The 12,050-nt window shown below is 39.8% G+C and overlaps 1 protein-coding gene across 1 annotated transcript in view; it reads right to left on the bottom strand.

Moving 5' to 3' along the window:
• SNX9 (sorting nexin 9) overlaps window positions 1–12,050 on the bottom strand; it is a 116,153-nt gene that overhangs the window by 66,346 nt on the left and 37,757 nt on the right. Inside the window, exon 2 of the mRNA XM_010598835.3 lies at window positions 354–440. Within this exon, the coding sequence (XP_010597137.1) occupies window positions 354–440 (87 nt within the window). The remainder of the gene's footprint in view (window positions 1–353; window positions 441–12,050) is intronic.

Genomic DNA, 12,050 nt, shown 5'->3' with positions numbered 1-12,050 from the left:
TCAGGAGAAAGCACAGAAAACTAAGTTCTGTACAAGAGCAGGGTGCTCAAGAAGTCGGGGTATATAAAATCAATTTACAGAATAAGTAATGAAGAAAAAAGTATAGAATAAGTATATTGGAAAAGATATAAAACAAAGAGATAATAATAAACTCAATGACATACTCAGCTACTGTTAGCAAACTTAATTCTTCTCAATGTTTATTTAAATACTTTCTCACTTCACCAGCAATACTTCAGGAGCCGCAGGAATAAAAAATTCACGTGGGGTGAATGACCAACTTATTAAAAAAATCGAATCTTAAAAACAGGTCCACAAGGTACAACGTGATTTAAACTTCCCAACTCTCATACCGGATTTGTTATGGTGATGATTTCTCCTTCGTTAACAGTCAGTTCATTATTTCCAGGTTCAGCAGCAAAGTCGTACATAACCCGAGCCTATGGGAAGGAGAGAGGAAAAGACAAAAAATTACAAAGGTAAACTTAATCGTCAAACAAAACAAACAAGCAAACCCAAAACCCCTTTATAGGCCGCTTGTAAATTTTCTGATCTGAACAAACAATTTCTTTCAGGAAAAAAGGAGGCCGTTACCAAAACGATTCATTAGCTCTACGGGGAGGAAGAATAGCAGCACTAGAGATAGCCCCTGTGCTGTTTTGGGTACGGGGGAGACTGCTGGTAACTGCCCCCACTGTATTTAGAAATCAGTCCTATACAAAGTAACTCAAAATATACCCATTTCTTTTTCTTTTTTAATAATTTTTATTGTGCTTTAAGTCAAAGTTTACAAATCAAGTCAGTCTCTCACACAAAAACCCATATACACCTTGCTACACACTCCCAATTACTCTCCCTCTAATGAGACAGCCCGCTCTCTCCCTCCACTCTCTCTTTTCGTGTCCTTTTTGCCAGCTTCTAACCCCCTCCACCCTCTCATCTCCCCTCCAGGCAGGAGATGCCAACATAGTCTCAAGTGTCCACCTGATCCAAGAAGCTCACTCCTCACCAGCATCCCTCTCCAACCCGTTGTCCAGTCCAATCCATGTCTGAAGAGTTGGCTTCGGGAATGGTTCCTGTCCTGGGCCAACAGAGGGTCTGGGGGCCATGACCACCGGGGTCCTACCAGTCTCAGTCAGACCATTAAGTCTGGTCTTATGAGAATTTGGGGTCTGCATCCTACTGCTCTCCTGCTCCCTCAGGGGTTCTCTGCTGTGTTCCCTGTCAGGGCAGTCATTGGTTGTAGCTGGGCACCATCTAGTTCTTCTGGTCTCAGGATGATGTAGTCGTTGGTTCATGTGGCCCTTTCTGTCTCTTGGACTCATAATCGCCTTGTGTCCTTGGTGTTATTCATTCTCCTTTGATCCAGGTGGGGGTTGAGACCAATTGATGCATCTTAGATGGCTGCTTGCTGGCGTTTAAGACCCCAGACACCACTCTTCAAAGTGGGATGCAGAATGTTTTGTTAATAGATTTTATTATGCCAACTGACTTAGATGTCCCCTGAAACCATCGTCCCCAGACCTCTGCCCCTGCTACTCTGGCCTTCAAAGCATTCAGTTTATTCAGGAAACTGCTTTGCTTTTGGTTTAGTCCAATTGTGCTGACCTCCCCCGTATTGTGTGCTGTCTTTCCCTTCACCTAAAGTAGTTCTTATCTACTATCTAATTAGTGAATGCCCCTCTCCCACCCTCCTTCCCTCCCTCCTCTCGTAACCACAAAAGAATGTTTTCTTCTCAATTTAAACTATTTATCAAGTTCTTATAATAGCGGTCTTATACAATATTTGTCCTTTTGCAACTGACTAATTTCACTCAGCATAATGTCTTCCAGTTTCCTCCATGTTATGAAATGTTTCACAGATTCCTCACTGTTCTTTATTGATGCGTAGTATTCCATTATGTGAATATGCGATAAATTATTTATCCATTCATCCATTGCTGGGGCACCTTGGTTGCTTCCATCTTTTTGCTATTGTAAACAGTGCTGCAATAAACATGGGTGTGCATATATCTGTTCATGTAAAGGCTCTTATTTCTCTAGGATATATTCCAAGGAGTGCGGTTGCTGGATCGTATGGTAGTTCTATTTCTAGCTTTTTAAGGAAACGCCAAATCGATTTCCAAAGTGGTTGTACCATTTTACATTCCCACCAGCAATGTAGAAGTGTTCCAATCTCTCCACAGCCTCTCCGACATTTATTATTTTGTATTTTTTGGATTAATGCCAGCCTTGTTGGAATGAGATGAAATCTCATTGTAGTTTTGATCTGCATTTCTCTAATGGCTAATGATCATGAACATTTCCTCAGATATCTGTTAGCTACCTGAATGTCTTCTTTAGTGAAGTGTCTATTCATATCTTTTGCCCATTTTTTAATTGGATTATTTGTCTTTCTGCAGTATCATGTAGATTTTAGAGATCATGCGCTGATCAGAAATGTCATAGCTAAAAACTTTTTCCCAGTCTGTAGGTGGTCTTTTTACTCTTTTGGTGAAGTCTGTGGATGAGCATAAGTGTTTGATTTTTAGGAGCTCCCAAGTATCTAGTTTTTCTTCTACATTCTTTATAATGTTTTTTATACTGTTCAAACCCGCCAGGCGCTCCTTGGAAACTCTATGGGGCAGTTCTACTCTGTCCTCTAGGGTCGCTATGAGTCGGAATCGACTCGACAGCAGTGAGTTTGCTTTTTTTTTTTTTAATACTGTTTACGCCATGTATTAGGGCTCCTAACGTTGTCCCTATTTTTTCTTCCATGACCTTTATCGTTGTAGATTTTATATTTAGGTCTTTGATCCATTCTGAGTTAGTTTTTGGGCATGGAGTGAGGTATGGGTCTTGTTTCATTTTTTTGCAGATGGATATACAGTTATGCCAGCACCGTTTGTTAAAAAGACTGTCTTTTCCCCATTTAACTGTTTTGGGGCCTTTGTCAAATATCAACTACTCATATGTGGATGGATTTATGTCTGGATTTTCAATTCTGTTCCATCGGTCCACGTATCTGTTGTTGTATCAGTACCAGGCTGTTTTGACTACTGTGGTGGTATAATAGGTTCTAAAACCAGGTAAAGTAAGGCCTCCCACTTTGTTCTTTTTCAGTAATGCCTTATTTATCCGGGGCCTCTTTCCCTTCCATATGAAATTGGTGATTTGTTTCTCCATCTCATTAAAGAATGTCGTTGGGATTTGGATCGGAATTGCATTAAATGTATAGATCGCTTTTGGTAGAATAGACATTTTTATAACGTTGTCTTCCTATCCACAAGCAAGGTATGTTCTTCCACTTATGTAAGTCTCTTTTAGTTTCTTACAGAAGTGTACTGTAGTTTTCTTTGTATAAGTCTTTTACATCTCTGGTAAGATTTATTCCTTAGTATTTTATCAAAATACACCCATTTCTTAAAGACAGAAAGAAAGCAGCAGCAGCATGCCCTTCCTTCAGGAATTAAGTAATAGAAATACAGACATTGTTCATTCTGCAAATATTCTCAAGGGCTAAAGAGATGTACACACACACACACACACACTTAAGATACGTCTATCTTTACATCAATCTTTTCCAGTTAAAACTCTCACTATTCCTTATCCAGAGCCCTTGGGATGAATTTTAAGAACGCCATCTAAACTCAGAAATTTAAGATTCGGCTAGTGAGACATATTTATACTCTTCTACTATAATCCTATCACTGATAGTGGAGGTATAGATAATTACTGGTGATTGGAATGCGAAAGTTGGAAACAAAGAAGAAGGACTGGTAGTTGGAAAATATGGCCTCGGTGATAGAAATGATGCCAGAGATTGCATGATAGAATTTTACAAGACCAACAACTTCTTCACTGCAAATACCTTTTTTCAACAACATAAACAGTGACTATACACACGGACCTAACCAGATGGAATACAGAGCAATTAAATCAATTACACTTGTGGAAAGACTCAACGGAAAAGCTCAATATCCTAAGTCAGAACAAGGCCAGGGGCCAACTGCGGAACATACCATCAATTGCTCGTATACAAGTTCAAGTTGAACCTGAAGAAAATTAAAATAAGTTCAAGAGAGCGAAAGTACGACCTTGAGTTTATCCCACCTGAATTTAGAGACCATCTCAAGAACAGATTTGATGCACTGAACACAAATGACCAAAAACTGGTGAGTTGTGGAATGACATCACGGATGTCATACATGAAGAAAGCAAGAGGTCATTAAAAAGACAGGAAAGAAAGAAAAGACCAAAATGGATGTCAGAAGACTCCGAAACTTGCTCTTGAACATCGAGTAGCTAAAGCAATTGGAAGAAATGGTGAGGTAAAAGAGCTGAACAGATTTCAAAGGTCAGCTCAAGAACACAAAGTAAAATATTATAATGACTTGGACACAGAAAACCAAAATGGAATAACATGCTCAGCGTTTCTCAAGCTGAAAGAACTGAAGAAAAAATTCACGCCTCAAGTTGTAATAGTGAAGGATTCTATGGGGAAAATATTAAACGACGCACAAAGCATCAGAAGAAGATAGAAGGACTACATAGAGTCACTACACCAAAAAAGAATTGGTTGATATTCAATCATTTCAGGAGGTAGCATATGATCAGGAACCAACAGTACTGAAGGAAGAGGTTCAACTGTACTGAAGGCATTGGTGAAAAATGAGGTTTGGGGAATTGACAGAATACAAACTGAGATGTTTCAACGAACGGGTGCAGTGCTGGAAGCTCTCACTCACCTATGTCAAGAAATTTGAAAGACAGCTATATGGTCAACCAACTGGAAGAGATCCATATTTATGCCTATTCCAAAGAAAGGTAATCCAACAGAATGTGGAGATTATCTAACAATATCATTAATATCACATGCAAGTAAGATCATCCAAAAGTTAGGTCCAAAAAGTTAGAACCAAAAGTGGTTCCAGCAATACAGTGACAGGGAGCTGCCAGAAATTCAAGTGGGATTCAGAAGGGGATGTAAAAACCAGGGGTATCACTGCTGATGTCAGATGGATCCTGGCTGAAAGCAGAGAATATAACAGAAAGATATTTCCCTGTGTTTTACTGACTATGCAAAGGCATTCGACTGTGTGGATCATAACAAAATATGGATAACAATTCTAAGAATGAGAATTTCAGGACACTTAATGCTCATAAGGAGCCTGTTCTTAGACCAAGAGGCAGTCGTTGGAACAGAACATGGTTTAAAGTCAGGAAAGGTGTGCGTCAGGGTTAAATCCTGTCACCATACTTATTCAATCTGTATGCTGAGCAAAAAACCCGAGAAGCTGGATTATATGAAGAACGGGGCATCAGGCTTGGAGGAAGACTCATTAACAACCTGCCTTATGCAGATGACACAATCTTGCTTGTTGAAAGTGAAGGTGAGTTGAAGATCAAAGACCACAGCCTTCAGTATGCATCACACCTCAGCATAAAGAAAACAAAAATCCTCACAACTGGACCAATAAGCAACATCATGATGAACGGAGAAAATACTGAAGTTGTCAAGGATTTCATTTCACTTGGATCCATAATCAACGCCCATGGAAGCAGCAGTCAAGAAATCAGACGACAATGCGTTACATTGGGCAAATCTGCAAAAAGACCTCTTAAAAGCGTTAAAAAGCAAAGATGTCACCTTGAAGACTAAGGTGTGCCTGACCCAAGCCATGATGTTTTCTATTGCTTCAAATGCATATGAAAGCTGGACAATGAATAAGGCAGACCAAAGAAGACTTGACACCTTTGAATTATGGTGCTGGCAAAGAATACTAAATATACCATGGACTGCCAAAAGAATGAATAAATCTGTCTTGGAATAAGGAAAGCCAGAATGCTTCTTAAAAGCAAGGATGGTGAGACTACGACTCACAAACTTTGGACATGTTATCAGGAGGGACCAGTCCCTGGAAAAGGACATCATGCTTGATAAAGTGGAGGGTCACTGAAAAAAAAGGAAGATCCTAAACAAGATGGAATGACACAGTGGGTGCAACAATGGGCTCAAGCGTAACAATGACTGTGAGGATGGCGCAGGACTGGGCAGTGTTTCGTTCTGTAGTACACAGGGTCACTCTGAGTCAGAAATGCCTCCACGGCACCTAACAACAACAACAACAACGACTATAATCCTTTCCATTACACTTACATAGGGCTGTGCACGCTGGTAAGGTTACCTAAACAGCTGTGACTTCCAAATATTTTCCTTGAGGCAGCAACCCAGAAAAGTGGACTCCTTGGAATATTTCCACATGTATGTGTGTGTGTAGCACTGTTGTAGTACGTATAGCATTTTTTTACCTGTATTTTATAATATATAATGAATGCGTAATAGTATATATTTTAATCCATTTCAAAACCTAAATAATTGTCTTGCATGGACTAGCATCTAGAAGTCTACCTTATAAACTGAGGATCATGGGTATCTAGGAAACATACGGTTTGTTTTGAAAGCAATTGCTTACCATAAAAGGCAAATGCAAATAGGACCAATGGAGTTGCATTCACTCAACAAATATTTACCAAACACCCACCACCATATGGCAAGAGACATGCTGGGCCCTTTGGCTAGCCACTGCTCTTTCTCCACATTTGCTTAACGATGCCTGACATTCTTTTCACAAGGATTAAGGAGTCAGATCCAGTGATTAAAGGCTAGGGAAAAAAAAAAAACAGAACAACCGAATGCTAATTTATTTTGAAACACATAAAAAACAAAAAGATGGACTAATGGACAGCTGTGTGATAAGGCAAGTATAGTAAAACAGTATTTGCAGAATCTAGATGGTGGGTTTATGGTGTTCAATGAAAAATTCTTTCAACTTCTCTATGCGTTTGAAATTTTGCATAAGAAAATGGTGGGGAAAAAAGGGTAGTTAATTTTAATCGCATACAGGTATTAATTACTTGCCCCCAAATCCTCAAATAAAATGGGGGGGAAAGATATGATTTACAATAGCAGTGGAAGATAAAACATCTAGGAATAAACTTAAATACCTAGGATAAAGTTTTCTCTGTCTGGAAAAAACTGTAGTATGTTCCTGGAAGACACATAAAATTGGGAAAAAATAGGGGGTTGATAAATTGTTTCCACAAACAGTCACAGCAAATCCTCACATTCCTGTACGAACACCCCCTCACAATGTGACTCTGCCCCTCCTCCACTGAGCCATGAAGGCTCTGTTTCCACCCCTTGACTCTGGACTTGTCCATGTGTGTGCTTTGGCCAACAGAACAACAGCAAAAGTGATACAAGCAAAGGCATGAAAAGCGCTGGCACGTGGGGGCTTGCCCTCTCTTGCTACTAGGAACACTTTGGTACCACGTGAACAAGCCTGGGTTTGCCTCTGGAAATGAGACCACATGGAAAGAGACCCCAGGCATCCTGGCCGTATTAGGTGAGGCCCCAACATATGAGTTGTTATGGGTTGATTTGTGTCCCCAAAAAGATACAATTAAGTCCTAACTCCTGATGCCTTTGAACATGACTTTGTTTGGAAATAGGGTCTTTGGAGATGTTATCAGTTAACATGAGGTAATACTGGAATAGGGTGGGACCTAAACCAATCTAAGTGGTGTCTTTAAAAAAACTGAGAACAAACACAGAGAGACAGGCTACAAAGGACAGTCAAGTGAAGCCACACCTACAAGCCAAGGAATACCTGGCATTACCAGAAGCCAGGAATGACAGGAAGGATCTTCCCCTAAAACCTTCAGAGGGAGCATGGCCCGGTTGACACATCTGATTTGGACTCCTAGCCTCTAGAACTGTGGGACAACAGATTTCTGTTCTTATAAGCCAGACTGTGATATTTTGTCACGGCAGCCTGGGAAACTACCATACCATCCAAGTCAGCTTCCGCCAGGCTCTCCAGACTACAAGGTCCACCCACAGCTGGCCTACAGAATCATAAGAAATAGTAAGTATTTGTTGTTTTAAGTCACTAAGTTTTGGGGTAGTTTGTTATACAGCAAAAACTAATTCATACAAAAAGCCCCCCTAAGGTTTTAAATAAGAAGCCCTAATATCGTGAAGATAGCAGACTCTCTCTTCATTCTTCATGAATTCTAATACAAATATGAACAAGATTTTTTCTTCCCCCTGAAACAGAAAAAATTTATCCTAAAATCCATTTGGACAAATAAACAAGAATGGCTTCCCCCCCCGCCCCCCACAGAGAACAGTAACAAGGAGAGACTAGAAATAGTACAAAGTCCACAACTCTTTCCAAAGACATACAGAAATACATGCAGTAATATGATAAAGATGGCATTATACTGTGTTGGCGTAAGTCGGAATTTACTTGATGGCAACTGGTTTGGCTTGGTATATCGTGTTAGAATAACTGAGTAGCTATCTGGAAAAAATACAGTTAGATCTATATCTCACTCCTTACCTCAAAATAAATTCCAAACGGATCAAAGATGTACCTAAAAAAAAAAAAAAGAAACCACAAATCTAGTGCCCAGACCGTGGTCTCCAAAAACATCTTTCATTAAAAGGAACCAGGTTTCACTGGAGAACTGGCTGATTCCATGTTTCGGGGAAAACAAAACAAAACAAAAAAACGCATATCCAACATACAAGCTGGGCCTGGACCATCTTTTCCTATCAGATATTAAAGATAGTCTCAAACCCTGCTATAGTTGTGTCAAAGCACTCAGGAGCCAGCTTAAAGAGGAGCTCGCTGTCTAAATATGGGACAACATTTAAGTATCAATAAGAATGATGATTGCAAATTTGTTTAAATCCATGAGCCATCACGAGTCATCAATCGGACTGGTCGCCATTACAGCACACCAGGACCAACTCATTTTGCAAAGTGGTAAATAAAGGAGGAAAATAAAATCGAGCTTTCATTCTGCCTTGTCTTTACAAACTGCACCAGTCAGAGATCAATTAGTAAATGAGAAGTCTGTCTTTATAGAAATATTTTGTTTTTCCTATAATATGGAATATCATTTTTCACTCCCTAGATGGTTTAATTCATCTCAGTATAGCACAACCAGATGTAATTTACCTCCTGATAGAACACAACACTGATTATCAAATATACTTGAAGAAAAAAAAGAATTATTTGTATCTTACTGACCTTCGAGATCCTACTACCAATTTATAGGAAATTCAAAGGAATATATTCAACCATGCGATGAGGATGCAAAAAGAAAATTTAGACTACAGAAAACTACAGAACCTGTTTTCTCTAACAAATAAATCCCCAATACAAAAGAAAGTGGGGGAGGACTTGGGCAGACATGGCTGTGGCGGCATGCTTGTCCGTTCTCCCATTCTCGCTTATTCTGTAATATTGTCTTGGATTCGGGCAAACATGGCTCTAGCAGCATTCCTGTCCGTTTCCCACTTTTGCCTCTTTGGCATATATGCCGAATAAAACCTTTCTTTTTGCTTTACTAAACACTGTGATATTTTTACCCTATAACACTTAATGACATAGTGGTCAAGGATACTGAAACTAAGAATCCAGTCGACCTCGAGGAGACCTGGACTGTGGAGCAGAAGCTGGCAAAAGAGAGGTCCCATCTTCTGGACCCAAGCATTCGCACTCCATGCCCCTTTGACACCAATGGGGTGAGTGCTCTCAGAAAACGAGCCTTTGCTTATTCTTTTTTGTTCTCTTCCTTGTGTTTCCTTAAGTTTCATTTGGCATATTTGTTTTTTTCCTCGTGTTTCCTTAAGTTTCATTTGGCATATTTGTTTTGAAAAACTGATTGACTAAGGAGAATCTCAGACTGTTGCTTGATCATTTGGCTAAGAGTGACATTTAGTAAGCCTTTTGGTGAACTGCAGTTTAGGTCCGGAATTGGGCATTTGAAATATTAATGAAGTAACTCCGTTTTCAAAGAGCTTTGGGTCACTATAAGCCGCAAAATTCAGGCATGGGTCCACCAGTGAAAACCATTATTAGGGCGTTTTTTTTCACCACAGCTGATCATGGCAGGGCACACTGTTTCAAGCAAAACACTGTCTGAACCCCACGGCTTTCTCCATTAGGGTTCTTTTTGTGACTCAGAGAAAACCCGGGAGATAGCGCTCTGTTCTGCCAAATTTGCAGGAGGCGGCGGCAGCTCTTGGACCTGTTTTATGAAACTGAAGGGAGAAGTGGTCGCTCCGTATCTGTTTTATGATACAGTTTCTCAATAAAGAATCACAATGTTAAAACAAAAGTCATCGGAACCTACTTTAAAGTACTTTCCAATTGAAGAAACTAGTATGTTTAAGGTCTAACAGTATAAGATTTCCTGTTAGTGTCTCAAGGAACAGTTTGTGCCTTAATAGATAACAGAATGTAGTTGCTGTCTGGGCACATGAAAAACAGTTACTGATGCTGCTTATGTATAAACAAACACCTTGTGAGATTTGTTTTCCTTGGTTCAAAGACTTAGGGTCATGGTTTCATTGATAGTTCACAGGCAATTAGCCCAGTATCACTGCTAGTGTTTCTATTCAACTTCCTAGTTCACCGTATGGTCCCTGGATCTTAGAAACCAGATCTACTGAACGTTTCTGATCAAAGATTCTGCAGCAGAGTTATGATCCAAAAGAGGGAATGATGAAACAGCTGTGATTGTCCTAGAACCCAGATTTCTGGCTTTCATGGAGGTTGGGGTAACCCACACAGGCCACTGTCTTTGGGTGTCCTTCTGAACCTAAAACTCTGAGAAAACAAAACAAAACTTATTCCTGAGGCCACTTTTAAGTCAAACAATGGTTCAGATAAACTAGTAAGACCCTTTTACGCTGGGTGTTGTGCTTTGGGGAAGAATTACTGACTTCAGAGATCAGATTGAGAGGTATGTTTAGGGTAAGTCAGTAATTAGTTTAATTAGTCTTCAAGACAGGGTCCTATGAAATACCTCTTTAATGTTTGTAATCAAACTCTCACCCTCTTACTATGCAGAAATTTATGTATCTTAAAGAAAACACTTTCTCAGGAGAGATCCACCTCATGGCTCAGGCTCCATTTTGTCTCAGACTTATGCTTCTGAGAAAGCGACCCATGACTGTTAATGGGCAGTTAAACCAAGGAGGGGCAGCCTGCCCTTGGGAAGAACACTTAGAATGTTTAAAGAAATTAGCTGAAGACCTCCTGCAGGAGAGGTTCATCCCGTATTATCTTGCTCATCATGAATTCTCTAATGGAAACTTGTCATACGTAAATTTTCTATCTTACCTGTTTTTTCTAGACAAACTTTGAGTGGTCCGTATAGATACATGGTTTTGTGTGACAGATCCAACTACACTAAGTTAGATGATCCCTTTCCAGCTGACAGTAAATTTTCGTGGGCAATGTCTTGTTTAGATTCCTGACCAATGTGTGGGCAGGGGAACTTTAGGACTACCTTTAGATATTCATAGTAATGATGCTAGTAAATATTGGAAAGGGAATGTTAAATTGTTACACATCGTGAAATGAAAGAAGAAAAGTCATTGGTCCAACAATCTGGGTACAGTTGGTAGCTTTAGTTTCTATATATGGTATAGCTGAATTGGAGAAATCTTTAAGAAATTTATCAATCGCTATGGGACAAACAACAGCCAAAGCTGCTAATGGGATAGAAACACAACAGCAATCTCTAACCTCATGAAGCCAAGGTGGCATGAGATAACAGAATAGCCTTGGATTTTTATTAGCCCAGGAAAATATGGTCTGTGCTGTAGCAAACACCTCTTGCTGAATTTGGATAAATAACACAGAAGTAGAAAAGGATATACACAGAATTAGACAGCAAGCTACTTAGTTAATACACTGTAACACCCTCACAAACACCAGATTTATTTGGCTGGTTATCACAAGTACATGGGCTAGATCATTATTGCAAGGAATGGTAATATTCTTAGTCTGCATCCTCATCGTGTCAGGCATAACAAAACTTACCTTCTATTGTCTTACACATTTACAAGGCAGAAGAAAGACTCGGGCTAAAATGTTGATGTACACTGAGTCTGCTCACTTCGGCAATGCGATTGACGAGAATGTCACTCTTACTTAAGATACTGGTGAAGAACCAGATGGTATCCAGTGGAAAACCAACACCGT

This window comes from Loxodonta africana, chromosome 1, assembly GCF_030014295.1.
Source record: "Loxodonta africana isolate mLoxAfr1 chromosome 1, mLoxAfr1.hap2, whole genome shotgun sequence".
NCBI lineage: Eukaryota > Metazoa > Chordata > Mammalia > Proboscidea > Elephantidae > Loxodonta > Loxodonta africana.
The sequence above is the reverse complement of the archived record's forward strand: the minus strand, read 5'-3'. Positions and strand labels throughout refer to the sequence as shown.